This window comes from Coturnix japonica, chromosome 7 (assembly GCF_054131305.1).
Source record: "Coturnix japonica strain WE chromosome 7, WE-NBRP24, whole genome shotgun sequence".
NCBI lineage: Eukaryota > Metazoa > Chordata > Aves > Galliformes > Phasianidae > Coturnix > Coturnix japonica.
In genome coordinates this window covers 7,791,230-7,814,636 of record NC_140669.1, presented here as the reverse complement: position 1 = coordinate 7,814,636, position 23,407 = coordinate 7,791,230, and the positions used below count along the sequence as shown (strand labels likewise).

The 23,407-nt window shown below is 35.0% G+C and overlaps 1 protein-coding gene across 8 annotated transcripts in view; it reads right to left on the bottom strand.

The window, feature by feature from the left end:
• KCNH7 (potassium voltage-gated channel subfamily H member 7) overlaps nucleotides 1–23,407 on the bottom strand; it is a 182,343-nt gene that overhangs the window by 74,477 nt on the left and 84,459 nt on the right. For all 8 annotated transcript variants that reach the window (XM_085553004.1, XM_085553006.1, XM_085553005.1 and 5 more), the window contains exon 3: nucleotides 7,036–7,191. In XM_085553004.1, coding sequence (XP_085409130.1) covers nucleotides 7,036–7,191 — 156 coding nt within the window. The remainder of the gene's footprint in view (nucleotides 1–7,035; nucleotides 7,192–23,407) is intronic.

Below are 23,407 nucleotides of genomic sequence, written 5' to 3'. Positions count from 1 at the left end.
TGACCGTAGAAGTTTCATATCCCTTGTAGGGCTCACATATTTCACCTCTCCATAGGGAGAACTGCTCTGACTAAGTCTCATGTCTCTGCCAATTGCTTTTATGGCTTTGACATGCCCAGCTTGTCCAAGTGCTTTCCTCCTTAAAATAGTCTAGCAGCGATGCAGGGCTCTACACATGAGAAATAAGGGACTGTGGTGGTGAAGTTCCATGTTTTTATTTATTTTTTGTTCTCTTAAAATAAGATCTCCATGTTGAATCAGTCAAACTGTTGACAGAATTATATAACATATGACCAGCGTCCATCTGAGAACTTGTCAAATCCATTTAAGTATTTTTCTATCTAGTAGAGTCATCTTAAGTCTGAGATACCCTGATTTTAATTTCTTGCTCTTTGGGATTAATGTCTAAATTAATTTAACTTAGTGTACAGATGTGTTAAGTTCTCTGTGCTAATTCTTATTATGAATAATACAGAAATGTCTTAATTATTTTATTAGAGAACGGTGCAAAACTGACTGCCTTTATACTTTCTTGAGGGTACGTGTTATAACCTCAGATGACTTTGCAAAATCATTATTCTGGCCTTCTAGTTTCAAAGTTATCTTCTTTTTTTAGGGCATTTAAAAACGCAAATAAAATGAAATATAGGACTGTAGGAGACCGCCTGAGTCTATTTCAAGAATCTCACCTGTACTCTCTTATCATACTTATTACATCTGTATTTAAATAGCGTAAGAAGATTTTGCAGGGACTCCACACAGCCTGTTTGTTGTCAGTTTCTGTTTTTTTTTCTGTCATCCTGTCTGCACAAGTCGATGCTACTGAAAGCTGTGTCATTCTCTGGTTTGCGACCTCTTTAAGCAGAGACTGCCTGTTTATACAAGATACAGCACAATAGGACCGTGATCCTAGCTGGGAACTGTAATGCAAACAGTAGTTAATTACAGAGGCCAGAATCTAGCAAGTATTCCTTTCTAGTTTGAGTCCCAGAGATAGCCAACATGAGTAAAAGAAATATAGCCCCCACAGCAGTATTTCTCTGCCTGCAAAAGAAGGCTAAAATGGTTTATTTATCTTAAAGTGTGTTCTGTTCATTAGGTGTACTCTGAAGAGAAAGCACCAAAGGTGCTTCTGTTAACTTCACTGCTGATTGTTGCATGGCTTTATTCCTTTGTGAAGAGTTCCACACTGTTTCAGTTCACCTAACATTCACTGTAACTTACTTTAAAGACAAAAATATATATGTGACATTGGGGTTGCCAGAGCTATCTTAGTGATTGGCTGGGCAGAAATTTTTCTCCCAGTCACAAATTTTCTTGATTAACCCTCACCTAGGATGAATTTGCTTCTGGTGATGAGGCTAAAAATAACACTCTGGACAAACTCCTCAGTACATTTTGGGCAAAGCTAGGAGTTTAGTACTGCTTTTACATGTGATGTTTGATGTACCAAGTACTTATGTATCAAAGAACATACAGTATTTCCATGACAAATTTATTGTCCAAAAAAGTATGCTTACCTCTTACTGTTATGCTTACTCATACAGCAATGTGCTCCTCATGACAGGGAAAAAAAGTCTGTCTTTTTGAGTTAATTCTTTGACTTAAAGAAAGTTGTGATTTGAATTTCAGTTATGCTTAGTTTATTTAACTCCAGTGAATGAAGTGAGATTTCTTCCTGTTTGTAATTCTGTTGTTAGAGCCAGTACAGAGCCAAACTTTGTCAAGTGTAAGCACATTTAAGGGTCTTCTTCTTGGAAAAGTTTAATTAATTAGTACTAGTAGTGTTTTTTGTTTCAACCTTGTACAAGAAAATATGTTGCAGATCCTCATGTTTGCATAAGAGAAAGAAACAAATACATCCCCGAATAGTTTTTTAATAGGCTTACAGATTCTGAAGTGATAAAATAAGGCAATCTTTAAATAGCTGTCTGCCCAAGTGAAATTGTGTGCTTAATAAATTTCCGAGCATTCTCCAATGAGATAATGAATGTTATACTGGGCAACCGACTAGCTACTTCAGTCTATGGTATTACCGGGAGTTTTGCTATAGTACGGACTGGAGTAAAAATGTTAGAAAAGGCATTTACAGGTAATTAAAAAAAAAAAAAGCCATCAAAACATTGTGTTCTAAATGGAGCAGAAAATAATTTGGAACCAGAGTCTTAAAAGTTTTTTCTTTATTGTGCATATTTGCACTTTGTACATCACAACCCTACAGAGTCTATTTTGAGTAGTAAAACTGTAACTATATCCTTCATATACAAGTCAGTCCTTAGAGCCATTTTCTGTCCAATCTGTGTCATGATGGATTTTGATCTTTTGCAGTTATTAGACTAGCATTACATGCACAAAATATCTCAGCTGTGGAGAACAGTCAGATGCTGGAAGTTAATTTATGCCAGTGGTTCCTTAAACTTATTTGAAAACTCCTCATCCAGTTTATGGAGTAGATGAACATGACAGAATGTTTGACAGGTTTGGGAATAAAATCAGGCACTCACATAGGATAATTTGAAAGCATTATTTAAACTCAAATTATTATAGTTTCAATACTAACTGAAAAAAGTGTATTGAAGTCTGTATAACATAACTTACAGGAATTCTTATCTCATTTTAGGTCTACTTCAGTTAACTAATATTACTAGTAGACTGGTGGCTGGTATAGTAAGAAGGCTTTCTTGCTATATTAGGATAAAAACACATTTTTTGCAGTTTTTCATTGTATAATATCTACAGGAAAGTCTTTTTTTTTTTTTGTTTAAACAATGAGCCTAAAAGGAGTAAGTTCTCTTAGTTCTCTTTCTAGAAATGTTTTGCTAAATATCCTACTTCATTATTTCATCCAGAGTTGAAAATTTTATATAACTTAAGTAAATGTTTTGGATCATGCACATTTATGACCAGTGCTTCTGGGGTTCATTTTTTATGATCATAGTGAACTTCAGGCAAATATTAACTTATCAGTTGTGGCAGAGAACAGCCCATAAGAACTAGCTGTTTTTTATGAGTAAACAATTCTTTAGGCTCGAAAGCTCTGACCTTAACACTTCATTAAGCTAAATATTTACCATAATGTTTAAAAAGTAGCTATTTATACCTTCAAACGCTTCACAAATATAGTGAAGTGGGATAAAGTTAATAACACCTTTGCTTACAGAATTTAATTTCTGGAATTACAAGACCATTTACACGACCTAAGAAAAGGCACTGAAAAACAAATGAGGTTATTTAAAACTGAATGAAAATGAACAAAATACTTACATATGTAAATGAGACAGAACTTAGAGCAATTTGATGAGGAATGGTCATCTGTAGCAGAAATCAGTACCTGTCTCACTTTAACTGAACATTATACAAAAACTTCCTTATTGGGAAGATATGTTCCCTATTATGTCTGCAGAAGAAATTTCCTCACTTCTCTGAATATACAAATTGGGTAGATAAAGCATTAAGTTTCTTAGAAGTTTAAAGTCTGAGAACTGCTTTGTTTTCTATTTCTTTCCCCAAGAGGAGTCTTACATTGTGTCTTTTTTGTTTACTAGTGGAATGGCTTATCTTGGGAAAAAAATAGAATTGTGGTGAAGCGTGGAAACAATGTAACACAGAAGAGAGAAAAGCCAGTCAGCTGTGATTTAGTATTTCTTTAACGTTTGGTGCATACTGGATTATTAAAAATTTAGCTATTTCACTACAGAACATTAGTCAGACTACCACTGAAAAGTGATGGTACATTCTTGTAAAGAAGAATAAAGGGAACAAAAGGATCGGCTGAAAGGATTTTTTTTCCATGGCCTTTGTGAAGCCAGTATCTTTACTTTTCACATTACTGCCTATTCAAGCTCTGCCTGCATATGTGACAGGAGCTCTTGAGTACCAGACTAGAAATAAAATAATTTATACTCAAATGTGGTCATCTGACTCCTGGAAATTTAGTGCACTTTTTCTTAAATCTATTATTGTAATCTGCTGGGCACAATGGTGAATCAGAACCTGGCTGTATTAGCCATAGGAGTGCCATAAAAGAAAAGATTCAGGTTCTAAAGAAATTGCAAATGCTGTTTAAAATGTCAGTATTCAACTGGTGCAACTTTACTTTTCCCTCTATCCATCCTCTGAGCTCAGTCTAGCAAATGCCTGTTGTGTTCCATTGGTCTTTGTTTGCATATGCTTTAACAGGTTGCAGTCTTTCTTTCCTGTGTACAAGCCTTCAAAAACAGACTGCACTGTATGTATGGCATCCAAAGCTCTTTTCTCTTTGAGTGCATTTGCCTTCAGTCTTGGGGAGCCCCATTCTAAGTGATTTCATTCAAGACAGCTGGCTGCATCTGGCAGGATAGATGCTTTTAGGAAAAAAAGATAGGTTTTCTGCTTACATTTGATAAATTTGATGTCAACTTGTAATAGATCAACTAGAGAAAACTGAAAGTGTGGAAGTGTTTTTTTTTTTGTTTTGTTTTTTAATAAAAAACCTTTTTTGTTTCCTGTTGGCATGTTTTAGTACTTCTTTTCTGCAACCTGACTCAGTCATTTTTATTTTCTCTTATGTTGAAAAGCCATTGTAATATGAGAAAACTCAATCTAAGGAGTTCTGGGAAGAAATCTTTCATGATCTGTTTCCTTCTGGGTAGTAGATGCTAATGCAATCTGAAATCTTTTGTCTTTTATCATTAGCTGTTGCTTATCTTTGTTGTTTGTCAGAGATGCATTGTACTTGTTATGTGACTGGTTGTCCTCTTTCTATTTCAATTCTCTAAATTGGTTGCACAGTTTTAAAAACTTTTTTCTTTTTTTTCTTTCTTTCTCTGTGAACCTGTACCCATTACTGTCAATTTTTTATGTTATCCAATGGAAAGAGTTCTTTTACCTAATGCTGCATAATCTAATCAGAGTAAGATTAAAAAATGAACTTCTTCTTAGAATCTGCTTTTTGCATTTTTTTTTTAATGTTGAGAATATGACTGATTTAAAGACATGTTTTTGATGAATTCTACTGCCTAAATGGACTCTGCCCTTTCTGAATTTCAAGGTTTTGTCTTTTGGTTTTGTTCAAATTAGCCTGTTCATAACATCTTCAAGGTCTGGTAAAAAAAAATACAACAACTTTGTACAAGTTGGCCCCTTTCTTGAAAATCCTATCTACAGAGAAGAATTTTTGGCTGTGTAGCATATTGTATCACCACCCTGCCCACATAACAGTCTGCTCTGACAACACAAGTGACTGGGTGGAAGTAAGAGCAGCCACGTGCCTGCTGTAGTTCATGCCAGTTTTTGGCATCTGGCTAAACTCACTAGCAGAAAATGGTTTAAGTAACCTTCCCTTCATTACACCTTGAACTTTCTCAGTTTTTGAGTGGGCCATGGAGCTCCAACCATGTATTTTTAAAGCACACTCAGCATGGAGATTCCTTGTTCATGTCAGGCATAACTACTGTAAAACAGGAAAGAGATGTTTTCACTAAGTGCTTTTTTGTGCGTGTGTGGATGTCCTCTTTAGCGGCTTTTACTTTAGAATATGGCAAGTGACAACACTTTAAAGTATATACTGATGTATCAGAGATGACAGAGAAAGCAGCTCTTTTTCAGGTCATGAAGCTTTTTTTTTTTTTATTTTTTTATTCTTTCCTAAACAGGTTTTTTACCTTTTACTTTGTCAGCACAAACCAACTGAACAGTTTTACTATGTTACAAAACCAGGAAGTGTTACTTTAAACCAGTAAGTAAAATATTCCAAATGCATGAAATCACAGCATCCTGAAGTAGAAATAAAATACAAGTGGGGTTTACTTCATGTAATTTTTTTCATTTCTTTTCTGATGCAATCTTATTTTTTTTTTTTCTTGATATTTCTTAACTGGCTTTTTATCATGATGTTAACAGAAAACACTGTCTGTTTTTCTGAGCTATTAAGCAGTGTAGCTGTTTTAAAAGAACAGAGTAAGGAGAAGTATAAAAAATAAAAACCCCAAGATTTTAAATTTTTAAGAGTTTCAAATTATTGTGAGAAATATTGCGAAATATCATATGCTTGTATTAGCAATTATTAATCTGCCAGTTTCCATCAATAGTAGATTTTATTATTTTATATCTACTGCCCTTGTAGAATTATATAGCTGCAACTGGAATGACTTTTGTCCATTTGAACTGATCCAGTCAGCTCTTTCCCTAGGCTTGATGAAAATGCTGCTTTGTAGGCAATCCCCATTAATTGTAGAGGTAAACTAAAAGGTTTTAAAAATGTGAATGTTTCCACAACAGTAGGGGGCAGTTTATGTAGTTTTTGGTGTCACAGAGCTTTGAATGACATCTAACTAATTCTGTGCTGAAGACACAGAGCAGGAAGTCTAGATTATGACTAATGGGAAGAACCTGGTAATGCTGTTATGCATTGCTACAGGCTTGCTTCTCACAGTCTTATCAATATAACTGAAATTATAACAGCATATAATCACTAAGGTAGCACACTGTGTTTACACTGGGAAAATTTGCACCTCAGTTCTTGCAGGTTGTAACTGTCTTTGCTTTCTGTCTACAGAAAGCTGAAGTGTTGATTTGAAAACTTAGGTTCCAGGCTCCTTTATCATACTAACGTTAAAGATTATTAGAGTGTGAAAAGGCATTTCCAGCTGTTGCTGAGCCAACCAGACTTGGAGGAGAGTGTTAACATTCACTATTGGAGCATGCTGTGCTTTACTAAAAGCTTGTACAAATGAGAATGTGTTTGGGGGATCTTAGGAGTGATAGCAGGGAATGTGTGTGGAGATACAAAGCAGATGGAACATGCGCTGTTGCTGCACTTAGTATATGGAGGTCAGCAAAACAGCGCCTGATCTGCATATAGTGGGGCAGAAAGCTACACTGTTCACCATGTAAGAAGTGGACTCTTGTGGAGTTTTCTAAATTTGACAATTCTTTCATTCAGGAATGAGTATAAACCAACATTTTTTGTGCTATTTCTCTGTTATTAGTATTGCTCAATTAATTACTCTCAGCTAAGAACAGAGGTAAGCAGAGAACTTTCATTGAGTTACTTACGATTTACAAGTTTGGATGGCAATATTGGGTTGCACTTCTCAGGAGATGCAATGTTCTCTTCATCTGTTACATACTCAAAGTTGATAATAAACATCATTGCTACTCCCTCTTGATTTTTCACTGGGATTATGTGAGTATTGCAGATGAAGGTAGACCCTGCACAAGGAAGGTTAAAAAATATATATATTAATCAAAGGGATTTTCATTATTTTTAAATCCAGTTACACTAACAGATATTGAAGATATTTCCTTGAATTTAACAGTTGAACATCAAGCTCACTATATTTTAACAACATGCATTCTCACAACAGGAGATATATATTTCGATAATTTATTTGATTATTACATCTTCTGAAAGATCTCTTTTTTAAAAAATGTTTGATTTTTGTTTTATATTCACTGGAAGTAGCTAAACAGACAAACTTGTGATGCAGAGGCATTTTGCACCAAAGGTAGCAATCCAAACACCATTCTAACAAGAACACTTGAAGAAAGCAGAACCCTATTCTTCTAAATGTCATACATTCTTTCAGCTGTTGGTTCTATTACAACAGGATGAATCAGTCATCAAATATTTATGGATGTAAATATATCACTATTCTTATTTTAGCTCTCATTCCATTGGGGGTTGTAGAACGTTGCTTAGGTTTGTGTTTAAAAACTATATTTGTTATCTGTCTGATCTTAGAGAGTTCTGTATTCCCTCACAAGAAAAACTTCTGAATGTAGTAATTTTTACTAATTCTCTGGAATATTTAGTTGAAATATTATACTCAAGTTGAAGCATGGAGAGGAAGTACTTTTGTTTGCGTAAATATGGAGCACACCCTACTTACATTGAAATGAAATGGTGTAACTTCATAACACCTCTATTTCTCAGAGTATTACTTCTCAAATATCTAATTAAAAAATGCTTTGTGTTAAATCTTCTGATGTAGCATTTGAAAGAATATTCATTTGCTGATGTCATTAGATTTATTTAATTCCCCTTTAAACTGAGTATAGCATTTCCAAAAACAATGTGATTGCTATAAGCAATACAATGATGAGCTAAATGCTTTGTGCAAACACAACTGTGAGATAATGTCTTGTCCAGATAACTGGGGACTGGCTTAATGTACATCGTTTGCAATTTACCCTTACAAATGCAGTAATCACTGGCTGAAACTTGATAGGCAGTATAGTTTGACAAAAACAGATTCCTGATCTTGGTTACACTTTTTCTCTATTGATGAGAGAAATTAAAGGTTTAAATCATAGCAAAGATTAGACTCTGGTTTGTCATATTTAGTATGGCATGTATGGCAGTTCAGGCTATGTATAATATTGATGTGCTGGCCTTTCAAGTTTTGCAGCTGCGCCTTCAATCCATTTAATAAAACAGTTAAGCTGTGGCACTTGCCTCAGTTTCCATGGTAACAAGCTCAATGACTTTAGTAAACAGAAAATAGGCAATTTAAGACTGTTCCATTAGAGCTAAAAATAGAAGTGCTTCAGGCCAAGCATTGCAACATAGACTGGTTAAACAGAGGGTCTGGAGAGAATTTAAAGTAATCCTTGCGTTTTCTCCCAATTAATAAAAATACACATTGAGATTAAGCAGTCAAAATTGTATTTATCAGTAATTTGGAAAGATAAGCTAAGTTGCATTAAAAAAAATAAATAGATAAAATCGTGGTGCAGCTTGTGATTTGACATGTGATTTTTATAAATCGAGCAGATATCCCCCAGCCTGACACCTCTGCCTCAAACAAAGAAAGAATTGGAGGTAGTACCAGACTGAGGAGCATTTGGATTTGAAAAGCAGTGAACAGCACTGGGTGAAATGTTGATTAGGTTTTGCAAATGAGCTACACACCTCTTTGAAAGCTTTCCTGCCTTTTGAAGACAGTAATACTTTACCATCTGAAATGCTTCCCATAGTGCTGAGTAAAGACAGTATCTATCTTTTATATAGAAAATTCAGCATTTTGAAGCTTCTCTTGTACTGGACCTAGGGATTTGCATCTGTGAACAGACACAAAGCTGTTTAACAGTCCATGATGTAAGAACATGCTCCAGTGATCCCAGAGTTAAAATTGAAGCTGCACATAGAAGTATTTGGGGCATGTACAATGGGAACAGTCCGTTCAGCACTGTTTTCATAGGCTGTTACATATGTCAAAGGATCTCTGAGAGATGAGGTACTGTGGCATTCAGGTAATTGTCCTCATGCTTCGAAAGTGCCATGCTTTGTATTGCCAGAACCCTTGAAAATCTGTTATGGTTCTGCTGGATGGCTCTACCACTCTTGCTCTGCATGAGTGTGACAGTTGCTAAGCACAGTTCACCATCAAAGAATTTGGACTCCCCCACTTCAGTGTGAATTTAAGGACTGACTTAATTGTGGCTGAGAGCAGTTCCAATGTATTTTGGAACCAACCTTGGCTCTCTGTGCCAAAGCATTTGTGACTTCTCAGTTATTTTTTTTTGTTCCTAGAGCTCCTCTGGACAACTGATTAAGTCTATGGAAAGAAAGATTTTGAGTATGTTCTCTGTGTGCGCACGTATATTTCTGGATGAGCTGTCCTCATGTAAGCATTTGCGAGGCTTATGATAATTTTATGCTGCCGTAGTGTACATGTAGTCCAATGTAGATACTAGCCATACAATCCATAGTGAGTTCTGTTTATTTAAAATTGAAGGTGAGAAGGAATAAATCAAAGCAGAAAAAGAGAGAGCCAGCAACAACTTGTCTGCTAGGAACAACAACTAAAAAAAAAAGACAGAAGTTAAAGGCAGAGATGCTGGCCGTGTTTCCAGATCTAAATGGTCCTGTTGTCTGTTTGAATAAAGATCTGAAAGAAACATATAGGTGAATCTTCCATCAATCTTGTACAAATTCTGTTATGTGGCAATTTTATGATAGGGACAGTTGACGGAAGCTGGATACTCTTTAAATTGTTATTAAATTGTTATTAAATATTCACCTTGATTATTTTGGAAATAAGTACTCTCCTCATCCCAACAGTATGATCTAACATTCTTTGATCAAAATAAATGCTCATATCATCTTCTCTCAGAGGTGGAAACTTTAAACATATGAATTACAAATATAGAGTTTATTACTTACAGTTTAATTTAAGATATTAAACTATCAACTATAGTAGAAAAGCAACTAAGTATACCCAGCAATAAATAGTTTACTAAGCTTAGTCTTAATTTTAGTGGCATTTTAATGAAGAGGAACTCAAGAGAGTCTGTGTAGTTCCATTTTTATTAGTAATTAAGTTGAATATTTTTTCATAGTTGCATTTTTTTTTACTACTTTGCTATTATTAGAGTTTGATCACTGTAACAGTAAGTAGAAACTCAACAATTTTATTCAAGAAAAACAAGCAAGAAAAAAATACAACACAGAGTACAGGTGGTACTTTACTTTTAATTTGAACTGGTAGGACTGAAGCATAAAAAATAGTGTCGTATCCAAAACTGCATAAAAATGAATAAAGAAACTAAATGTAATGTAGAGGATCTCTAGATTCCATTTTCACAATTGAATTTGTTGGTATCAGTCCTGTGTTATTAAAATGTGTCTGGCATATTTCCATGCAGAACTCTGGGTAATGGGCTGTACATTCCTATTTATCTTTTACCTATACCTTATGATGTGTCTTTATGTCACCATTTTCCAGTTCCATGTGATGGAAATTGAACTACTTGTGTGGCAAGAATGGGGAATTCACAGCTTCCTATTAAATGTACTGCAGATGTATCTGTATGCCTGACTCTTTAAAAAGATTTATAGCAGAAGAAAACTAAAAATAGATGGCAGGTTGAAATATATTACACTTCAGTTGAATAGCTATTTTTAAGAGGGATGGGCAGAGATGAGGAAGAGTATATTTGGCTGATATTTATGAGTGAGATTTCAGCAATTAAACAGGAACTATTTCCTTTGACATATCACTCCCCTCTCCATATTGAATAGGTGCTATCACTGAAATGGTTGCTGATGCTAAGATTTGATTGAAGTTCTGACATAGGTTTTGTAATATATGAAATTACAGCGTTTAAAGATGTGGGAATAATTTTTAAACTCACAAACCAAGAAAAGTTACCCTCTGGAGACTGTGGACAAGTTCACTGTTGGAGCGTGCTACGTAAATATCTAATCTTCTCTCCCTGTAATTGCATTTATACTGGAATTCCAGAGCTAGATAAATACAATTCCACTCCTTGCTCCAGCATTCTTTTCATTTCTTCATTGGTACAATTGTTGCTAACCTTCTATGCTTACCCTAGTATAGCTGTGATCATTAACTGTAATACTAAATGCATTTTATATGGAGATACTATTTCCTAGTGCTTTGTTATACAAGCGCATATTAACATGTACAGAAAACACAGAATAATGTTTGCCATGGAAATAAAAAATAAACTAACATAAATGTTTTATGCTCACAAAGTAGGAACCACCCCCCCACCCCCCGAAAAAAAAAACCAAAGAGCCCAGAGTGAAACATTCTGAAAACTATTTTTAGAAGGACTAAAGACTTATGTAAGTTCCACAGCTGATGAAGAAAATGCAATATAGGCTGTTTTCTTTCTACCTATTTCACCTCAAAGCTACATTTGAGTTTTGCCAGGGGGCATATCTGTGGAGCACAGGATAAATGAAGGCAGTCTTAAATGCTCTCTCAAACTGATATTTCTTGGAGATAAAGACTGTAATACACATGATGGGGTGAAATCTGGGTCTGAAATTGCTTTTTGAATGAGTTCTTACTAATATTTTTTTACAAAGCTGGTATGTTAGTTGGAATAATTTAGCCCCTAAATTTTGCCTAGGACATTTATTACACATGCTTTTTCTTCCAGAAGAACACAGCAAGTATTGCTGCTTTTGAAAAGCAGTGTCTCTGATTTGTTAATGGGAATGTTGTTCTATATGCAATTATTTTTCCTGATTCCATGGAAATGAGTGCACCACTCACAATACTTGATTAGATGCTTAGCAGTTAGGCGTGGAAGGTCTGGGCATATTGCACTGAGGGCTACATCTCTGGATACATTAATCATTGTCTGTAAGTGCTTTGCAAGCTGTACTTTGAATATCCAGAGAGGATTATATTGTTGTTTGTGTTTTATATATTACAGACTGTATGAACCATAAAAGGTTGGAAAAGAACTTCAAGATGAACAAATCCAACCACCAAGCTCACCTACTGAGTCACTAAATCACTTACCTTGGGGTCATGTACAAGCATCAATTAAATATTTCCAGGGAACTCTACCACTTCCCTGAGCAGCCTGTCCCAATGGGTAGCTGCCCTGCCTGTGAAGAAATATTTCCTAATATCCAATCTAAACCTCCCCTGGTGAAAATTGACACATTTCCTTGCATTCTATCTCTTGTCACCTGAGAAAAGAGATCAACACACTCCTTGCTGCAACCTCTTTTATGGTTTTCTTTTTGTTTTCTTTGGATAAACGATTGATTTTTTTGTACACTTGCAGTGCAGCTGTGGTGATTTTAGGATATAGTACACTTGATGAATTTCATCACTGGTCTTTTTCATGAGGAAAATTACAAGCAATAGAGCACTGTTTTAGAAAGTGAAAAACTGAAATGTATGACTTGGACTTTTCAAAATGAAATATTTGATGTTTTTTAAAGACAATATTTAATAATAATGCTTTTTTTTTTTTTTTTTTTTCTCCTGTAGTGCAAAAAAAAATATTCCCTTGAGAGAAAATTGTTTTTAATTGTTCATTTAACTGGAAACATAAAAGATAATGGGTTCAGGGTTAATGGTGTACAGAAAATCCATTTTTTTTTTTTGCTAAGCTGAATGATACTTGTGAGATGTGGACATATTAAAATTTCTTGTCTAGAGTTTTATGAGTATCAACAAGACAGTGTAGAATGTAATGCTGTTAAACGCAGAATATACCAATATGTGACAGCAGCTTATAAAAGATGATGAATATCCAATGTCACTGGACATTGATCAGTACCTCTTGATCATGATCAGTGATTAAATGACAGATTAATTTCTGACATTGAAGGAGTAGATGAAAATTCTGTAACAATAGCTCAAGTAATAATAATGGAGCATAATTTATCTACACTCCAAAAATGAATTTGTTATACTGTTTTCAGTTGTCAACATTCATTTACATAGCACTTTAACTCACAGTTTAAGTCATTTTCATTCATTCTTCAAGACGAGTCTATACAGGTAATTTTTAATTAGGAAAGGTCATAGTGGTCGGGATTACTTTAATTAGAACTACGTGTAATTAAAGTAGTTTTGAAAACAACTGTTTCATTGTGAAAATAAGCTACTTCGACTTCCTTCATTCATGTTTTCAGTGGGCTTATTTAAAGCATAGTGCTCAACAAACAGACAGATGTTTAGCTCAAGGTGAAAACCAATGGTAGGGCACGTTTTCTTTCATGCTTTTGTGACAAAATAAAGAACAGCAGCTTTAACACATGTTTACAAGCATCATGCGATGATTTTAGGGTACATATATATTAAATATAAGTCATTAACAAAATACAGCTGGGTGACAAAAAGTGATCCTAGTTTCTTATTTTGTAGCTAGTTTGGTAAGAGTTAGCATTTATTCAATTGTGTGTGCTAAAATTGAAAATGTATTTTTTTCTTTCTTTTCTTTCTCTCTATTTTTCTTCTCCCCCCCCCCCCCCCCCCCCCCTCTCTAGCTATTCTTTTCTAAACCCTTATTAAAAGCATGATCCTCTGGGCATTCAACTGAGAAATGTCTTATTATGTTCATGAGAAAAGGGAGCTCGGGTCTGTTGAATATTGTCCATCTTGCAGAAAAAGTGCAGATTAAGACATTTTTTTGTGAAAGTAACCTCATTTATTTCCCCAAATTAAACTGTATAAACTATTTTAAGAACTAATTGAAAAACCTTACAAAGCAGAATGGGGAAAATAAATAAATAAATAAAAGCCAGAGCTCAGTTTGAGTAATTTCATTTGTCTCAGGCATTTGAGTGTGCCATGAAGTAGTGATCCAGATTCTGTTTCACCCCCACTGAGTCATTCCAAGGATATTTTTTTTTTCTTTGTTTTGTTTGTGTAATGTAATTATTAATAGAGATAAAAAAGAAGACATGAAACGGTCAATGTACAAGTGGTACAAAGGGTGACATAGAAAAACAGAAATCAACATCAGGTCTCCTGAGGCAAAAGAGAAATACTCTTATTACTGCAGGCTTTCACAAATGCAATGTGCATCCAGTTCCATTGGCCGAGTGTAAGGAGTAGCATTCTATAAATACAGATGCGTTTCTCACAAATTAAGAGATTCTTGTGATAATTATGTCTTAGTAACAAAGTGGATGATCTAGAAATCCTTGGAGTAGGAAAACCAGTCATGAAAAGTGATGGCAGTAGTCATGCTACTGGAACTGTAAAACGGTGGGATGTAACCTCAGGGTAAAGGGAGCAGCTAAAAGTGATTTGCTAGTCAAAGGCATGATCTGGTATTCTGGAGTTCTTGATAACAGAAAATAATGGAATTTTGAATTCATATTAATAAAAATGGTGGGAGCTCTATGCACTGGAGATTTCATGCTCCTGAAATATTTAAAATAAAAAGACAAAAATTGTTTTCTAATGGAAAGGCACCATACTGAGCATGGTGTACTTTTAACTTAGGTTCTCATTAGAATTGATAAATATGAATAACTTACTGGACCAGAAGTTCATGACTGCCTTAAGGGTTTTCATGACCTGACTGCAATCAATGGAGACTAACAAAGAACACATGGTAAAATGTTGGTTCTTCTAAATGGGTAGTTTTCTGTGATTGAGAAAACTGTAGGTGGAAATAACTGAGAGGAGAAATCAGATAAAATGTGAATGAATGTCTGGAATTCTTAATGAAGATGTTATTTAACAAAACAGTAGTGATGCAAACATGCAGAAAATCTTAGCTACAACTCCATTTGGTTTCAGTGCAAAAGTGAAGGTAGCAAATAGCAAATAAGCTATGTAGTTAACAGATAACAGACAGTAAATACACATCTGTGGAGACTGATATATTTTATACAAAACACTGACAGAGGAATGTGACAACATAAGAGCAAGTCTAAGGAAAGGAAGCAGGTATCTTAAGTAGGTTAAGCAAAAGATAAATCCAATAATAGTGAAAGCCCATTACAATCTCAATAGCAACAGTTGCTGTAAAATTATTAATGATTATGCACGGATAATTTTGCAGTAAGGAGACAGATCCCTTAAGAAAATATTTATTTATTTATTTATTTTTCAGAAGAGTCAGAATATTTCTCTATAATGGAGTTTTCTCTTTCCATTTTTACTATGAATTGCATCAATTCTTTGCTAGATCCAAAACACCAGCAAAGTCATCTGACTTCGTTCTAGGTGTCAGTTGAGCATTCTACAACTATAACCTCTTAACATATCTTGCTGGGCAAAGTTCCAGGAGTTTAGAATAATAGTGATCCTGTGCCAGCCTTCAAAAGAGGGTTATAGTGATTGGAATGATGTATGGCAGTGAGCCTGACACCAGTTCTAAGAAAAATAATGAAATATGATGTTAGATTAATACAATGAAAAATACTTGATAGGAATATGAAGTCACTTAGTATGGTAATATAGACATTATTAATGGACAAGAAATTCGATTTTATGATTATATTCTTTTTACAGAATAGCAACCAAATACCCATCACAGACATGTGCTTTCTGTATTGTATTTTACTGATTGCTGCATAATACAATAATTAAATAATAGCATTAAACTTATTAAAAAAGCTTTTTACCTGGTTTACAAATTGACAGGTAGATTCCAAAAAGTCATTAGTGGAAAAGCAGTACTAGAGTTTCTAGTAAATGTTCCCACAAATGTCCATAGTGGTATTCATGTGCTTTGAAAATATTGTGAGAAAAAATAAAATCACTTCTCTGAAATATGTGAAATAAGTGAATGTGAAGTAGCTGACAGCATGGTAATGAGGTAAAACAGAAGAATTATATTATTCTGTAAGTGAAATACTAAATGCAAACAAAAACATTCTAAAATGATAAATTTATTAGCGCAGTTATAGAACCAGGGCACATAGGCCCAAACTGATAAAAGGTAGCTATGTCCTAGAATGCAATTTCACAGTAGAAATTACAGGATAATGTGAAAGAATGGCCCACATAAACACATGTAAGGAAAATTTGACTTCTTACTCTATATGTAGCACTGGGGAATAAAACTGGAATATTGAACACATTTTCAGGCATCTGAATTCTTAAAGAACATTGAAAAATTGAAGAGGACATAAACAAAGCAGAGGAACTGTATGTTTCAGAAATTTCTTTTGGTGTCAATCTTAAAGTCATAAGGCTTTGTTACTTTATAAAAAGTAGTTTGAGGAGTGACTTACATTATTACTATCAATTGTTTCATGGAAAGTGTACAAGAATACCAAGGAGGTGTCCAGTCTAGCAGAAAGAACCTAAATGTCTGGAAGCTGAAAGCAGATAATTCAAGCTGTAGCCCTTAGAATGAACCATCAGAACCATCTCTCCGTGTTTTTAGATCAAGCTGAAAGAAACAGACAAGTTGTTTTGGGCACAACCTTTATGTTATTTATCTTCATAAATTTTTATTTCTTTTTTTCTTCCAAATATCTGAGTTCAACAGGAATTCAGTGCTTCCTGCCCCAGGTTTGCTGTGGATACACATTGCTCTGTAAACAAAGTTGCTGGCTCTCCCCTATCCTTGGGAACAGTTTCATGTACTCTATCTAGTCAGCTGCTAGATCCATTATCCGGTCAGATTCCTATGGTCTTCCTTTAATAATGGGGTAGGATCTCATTTCAGCAGCAGACTTTGGCCCATTCTTGCATTTATGGCAGTGTAACAGTGAATGAAATTCACAAGGCATGACTCCTAACCTTCTCTCTCTGCTGATGGACACAGCAGTAGAAGGTTGTAGGATGTACATTGGCAATGGTCTTCAGGGCAAGTTTTGTGGAGAGGTTGCTCTTCCATTCTCATTCCCATCACGAATGGACAGTGGTTACAAACTCTGACCCTTCCAGTAATGGATGCTGGAGGATGCATTTGGCTATCTGGGCAGCAATCACTGCTCAAATAGCTGTTTCCTGTCTTCCTGTTGGGAAGAGTCAAGGACCAGATGGTGATGCAGGGTCAAAGCACTGCCAGTGCAAAATCAGTATCACTAACTAGATCTCCCCCCCAAATAATACTTGCTTATTGGTCAGAATAACACATGCCTTGTGAAATGTTAAAACCTTACCTTGTAATCATTCTGTTAGAAAAAATAACCCTCTCTTTATCTACTAACAATTCTACCTGATTAACTAAGAGCATAACTTTTACCCAACATTGAATTGGAATTTATTCTTTATTTTTGAATGTAAAGCCAGCTTAACATCCCCTTAACCTTCACAGAAAGCTCATGTTCTTAGGTTGGAATCATGCCCTTAGTATCCATACTTGATGGCTTCACATGATGTACTGACTACCCATATGTGTGTCCATCTGTTAGATTGGCATGGTGCCCTCCCACAAGTCACTGGACAATTGCCCTAGGACATAGCTGAGGACTGAATGCTTACTTAATACTTCATGTGGCTTCCTGCCTGCGTTTATGTGTGTGTGTACTGTAACCCTGCTGTTTGCAGTGGACAAGAAAGAAAATGCTTGCCCAGTTCACTTCAGGCGATAAATTTAAAGGCAGTGAAGAATATCTTTGGGTAGGTTTTTGTTTTATTTTTTTTTTCCTTTTTCATTTTTTGGTGCTAGAAAAATGGTAAGCAACTCCATGGAGTGAGGGAGTGAGATTTCTAAGTTGAGCATCTAAATCTAAAGCATTTAATAGCAAAACATTGCTATTTGTTGGGAAGAAGTGCAAATATTAGGGGGGTGGAAATAAAGTCAATACTGAATCATACTAATGAGGCAAACCACTTACAAACACCAGAATAAAATTTTTATGTGCTAAAGTCCAAATGGAGGAGGACAGGAAAGATATCACACCTTGTAAAAGGCTGTGTGTGGATGGACTTCATGTAGTGTTTTGTTTTATTTTGTCAGCTTTGTTTTCCAGGTGATCACAATTGTTGCCAAAATAGGTAAATAAAATTGTGATTTCTAAAACAAAATCACTTAAAGAACAGTTAAAACTTTTTGCAAATTGACATTCTGAAATATATTTCCTAATATTTCCTGGAAGACTAAATTCTTGTTGCTCAGAGAGAGATTGTGCTCTGGCTCTTGGAAGCTCTGGCATATTCATCCCATCCATGAACTTTTTGCAGAAAACTTAATACTTAGTGAACTAGGTTCTGATTTTAAGGCCTTATTTGACATCTTGGATTTCAATTTCCTGTAAAAGTCCATACATTTTTCTTGAGTATCTGTTTAAAATGCATTACAATAACCCATTTGAGACATTACCTGCTTCAGGCATAGTACAAAATGGAATTCATAATACAAAATAATGCAGTGTTCACAGCCACAGCCCACTCTGTCATACCACATGTTCACTAAGCTGGTTAAGACAGCTTTCATTATTTAGGTATCTATATGGGAAATGAACTCTGCTCATAATCTGCTTGTAATGGCCTGAGCTGCAATGAAACTCTGGCTAATAATCAAGAATAAAAAGGGTTGATGCTAAGTCATCACATATCCAGTCTTGAAAATATCCTTTAGCAGAATCCTGTCAAATATGTCAAAGTGTGTTTCTCTCATAATAGTCTATTTGCTGCAGTCAGTCCTTGTTGATTTTGAAACTTAATAACTCTAGGCATTGATTATCATTCAGCTTTCTAAATTGATGACCCTCAGCAACTGAGTAACACGTATCTTATTAGTGTTACCCAAATGTCTCATTTTAGATTTGTTGTGAGAAAAATGGAAGTGTGATTTATATGTAGATAGTAGATTCATGTAAATCGGTACTTGGAAGTTTGAAGCACATTGATGTCTTAGCTGTGCAGTTTCTTGAATTTGTACGTTCAGAAAATACGTATAGCACACATGCATGTAGGCAGAAGCACGTGTGTTCTGTACATGAAATGCTATCATCAATGTTCATCATAAAACCAAATTGTCTACAATATTACCAACCTTTAATTATTTATCTTTAATTTTTAAATTGGCCATTTTATACCAAATCTCTAATTTTAATGGGAGTACTTGGTAGAATCTGACAGCTGCTTAGGAAAACTAGACCAATGGGCATTTCTGGTAACAGAGTGGAGATGAAACCTGACTTGTGCAGAGTTATGCATTTCTCTGCGGACTACAGAACCTTTTAAGGAAAATTGGTCCCTTTAGGGAATAGTTGAATACCCTATATGGCTTCTCCAATAATTAATTCATGATATGCTGGACTGATATAGAAGATTAAAAACTAATAGTGAAATAACAAGAAGAGCTGTAAGTGCAAAGTGTGACATTCAGAACTTTGTTGCTTGATTACAACAGTAAATATGATAGATGGGAAAATGAATGATCACACTAAAACTCTGCTTTATGTACTTAAATGTCTGAGATACTATTATTTTTTTTTTTTTTTTTTGTGGCAGACTTTATGAGACTGACAGATTTTATATGATGATAGAGCTAACTTTATTTCAGGAAATGAAAATGTGAAAATTGTATTTTACTTAAGTTGTTTCTGATGCCCATGCCATAAATATAAAAATGCTCCATTTACTGAACTATTTTATTTATTTTGTTTTAATAGAATGTGCATTTTCTATGGAGTGCAACTGCAACAGTCCATTGCAAGCTCATCCTTTTCAATTGCTGTAGTTAAATCTGTGGTAATCTCCTTTGCAAGTATCGCATAGAACATGTTATAAATACAACAAGAAGGGCAAAACATATTGTGCAGTAAAGGTCAAAATGAAAAAGCCCACAAAGAGTATAATGAAGCCCATTGGCTGGGATTCAGTTATGCAATTATGCAGATGACAGTTTTTTAGTCTGTGCGAAGTCCCATTGACTTAAGTGTCCTGGCGAACATTATCAGTACTGTGAACATTGTGTGTTACTTTATTTATCTTTATATTGTTTGGATATTGTAGTTATAATAGTATGCTTTATGTTCATATTTGAAATGACAGTAGAACTGAAATATTTACTAATCCCCCACTGCATAAAGAAATTAAGTAAGTGTTGGAATAAATGTTTTGGAAAAAATTCCATCCATGCAAGTGTGTGATTTGATATCAAGTCTAAACTCCTGCCCTGGTGTTTATTCTACTTTAATAAAAAAAACTACTTAGTGGCCCTCTCCCCTTAGGTGCCTTCTACTTGTATTACAGATTGACTTTGGGAGAGGCAGGGAATGGTAGCTGAAAGGTATTCTTTTGTTGCAGCAAAGCAATCCTTTGAGGCACAGAGCTAGGTCTACCTCAGATTTCATTGTCATGTTAAGCAGCTTAGTACCTGAACTGCAGCATACAGCTCTGTATTCTAGCTCACACTATTTTCTTATCTTTACAGGAGATTTCATATATCCCTGAAAATCTGGGTAGAAGGAAACTGTAGTGCTGTTACCTTAGAAGCAGATCCATCTCGGTGCCCCTGGGCAAGGAGATATCAAAACAAGTCTGCTACTCTCTATGGTGCAGAAAATTGAATTCATTTCAAGGTCTTTTGAAATGAATCTAAATGTCCATGAGATAAAGTTGATATTCTTTTCACTAACACTGATCTTGAATGAATTGCTCTTAATGTGCACAAATGTGAGAGATGGTTTTGGATCTACACAGTGCATTTTCAAAACCAATTTCATGTTTGCTTATTATCTCACTATTGTGATTCTTAATTAAGCTAAGGTCTAGTTGAAAAAGTGTAACAGAAGTAGTGTGGGACATTTTCAGCTAATGTCAAATTTCCATAGGGTAGAATTTTTTACTTTTTCTTGGAAAGACAATGAAATGAAAGTGAATATGATATTTTATATTATTATTATTTTTGTCCATGACAACTTAATCTTTCAAATGGGAAATATTAAAATGTCTCAATTTTAGATTTGAGTTGTAATTTATAGTACACTATCCTTTTCTTTTCTGGATTCTCCAGGCACGCTGCATCTCCTGTGATAGCTTATAAGTGAATAAATCTTAGGATTGGCAAAGTACTGTAAAAATGTTTCAAAACAAAACTTCCAATAGCTAAAAAAATGAAAATAATCCCATCTACATTAATGGTACATGAAACTAAACGTTTACTTTTATTTCTTCTTGGTGGGAAAACACTGGATTGAAATTTCTTTGTCAGCAGTCAAAATAGTCAATTAAATTTCTCACATCCAAAACATTTTAAATTGGATTGTATTTGCTCCTGTTTCAGTGATACACTGTGCTTTTGTGCATCTGTCAGGTTTATATCTGAAACTAGCTGCAAAATGCTAGTTGTAATAGATTGTATCTGTACTGTGTAGTCCTAAATAACATATCCAAATTCATGTGCCTCACTTAGAGAAAAAGTTTCTGTGAGAGTGAAAATAGTCTGATTGTAAAAAGGCTCAGGTTGTCCTCTGTTATTGGGCAACTGGAGACAGAAGGACACTCTAATGCTGCATGACTCTAGAATGAGTGTATATCCTTTGGAAGGAACAAATGGTTTTCACTTCTATGAGTACACTTTGCCTATTTACTTCTAAAGTTGTGTGATATTATTGTTCCTGTATTCAGGCTTGTTGTGACTTCTGTGCCAGTCTTCTGCTGATACTGCAGTAGACTTCTGAAGTTCTCTCTCAACCCTGTGTAGCCTTTTGGCATCCAAGGAAAGCGGAGGCTAAACCTCACTGAACTATAACTGGCAAGGGTACTAAAGGGGAGGATGGAAGCAGAAAATAATCTAACATGAGAAAATAAGCAGGAACAGTTTGTGTTCTGCAAGCCAGCAGTTTTCAGTCTCAAAGTAAAATCTAGCAATCATTCCAGATTGGGATGTCTCTCAAAGTCAGTGGGAAAGAAAGGAAATTCACCTCTACTCTGCCAAAATTTATTGCCTAAAACTGTGTAAACATTAACCAGGATTAAAGGGTGTCTGAAAAATAAGAATGTAAGTCAGTATGCGTCCAACTAGGAGTCCATCCAGGATTCACATTAGCATATTATCAATTATTATTCTTTGCTTTGCTGGAATTTGCTGTTGTAAATTAATATTACTTTAATGAAGCATTTTGTAGCTTCATTTTTTTCCTTGTTTAAAAAAATAAAAACAGCAAATAACCCCACTAGGGAAGTATATGAGGGCCGGTACAGTAGATCGTAGCATTATCTTCATGGCTGTTCCTTTCTAAAGAATCTAAAAAGGATATATTTACCCTTAAGGTTTTCTTGAAGCTGTCAGAAAGCATGTAGTAAAATCCTTACTCAAACAGATGCTGATGTTCATTTGTTGTTAAATACTGTTTAAAAATAGTAATTTTTCTGTTAAATGGCAATTTTTTAATTGTCAGAACATTATGCTGTGTATAAATGTTCTGTTCTGATTGTTTATCTTAAGTCTTTAATTGCCTAATGCCAGATTTTCCTTTTTCCTTTCTCTTCTAGAGACCCAAATAAGACTATTAGTGGGATATTCTCTCAGTTATAACAATAGAAATCGTAAGTGAAATTCACGTGTCTACTGAGGTTTGGCATGAGATGGCTATGAGTTTTGAATTACTTTAATACCCACATAAAGCAGTATGAAGGCAAAGTTCATTCAAACAATAGAGACTGTGTAGATGGATCCTCTTGCACAAGTCTAGCAAAGTGCTGGCTAGCTCAAGGGGTCTACTTTTGCCTCTGCAGAGTTATCACTCACCTGGTAATGACACACCAGAGAACATGGTCATTTTTGCAGTTGAATTGGTTCTTACAGCAGAAATCTTGCAAAATCTGCTTAGATTTGTGTTGTGAAATCAAAATTTTACACCAGTCATCAAACACTGTTCTAGCATCCCTGCCCATGGTAGAAGGGGGTTTGGATCTACATGATCTTTAAGGTCCCTTCCAAGCCATTCTGCGATTCCACAATTTTTCTGTAAAGCATTTAAATAGCTGTCATGGTTTCATGATTTTTGGTTACTAGCATTCTACATCATAACATCATGTAGTGCACTAGGAGTTCAAGTGATAATGTTCCAGTTCTGGGTACCTGTTCAGAAAAGAAGAGGAACTACATTCCCTACGGGACTTTGCAGCCAGGGAGGAGATATAACTCCTGGCAAGGTCACCTAATTGCTCTCTTTGCTCTTCTCCTTCACCTCTCCTCGCTGTTGCCTGTCCTGACTGTGCTAATCACTCAGTAATACTGCAAGACCTACAACTTTCAGATACTCTCTCATTATATTTGA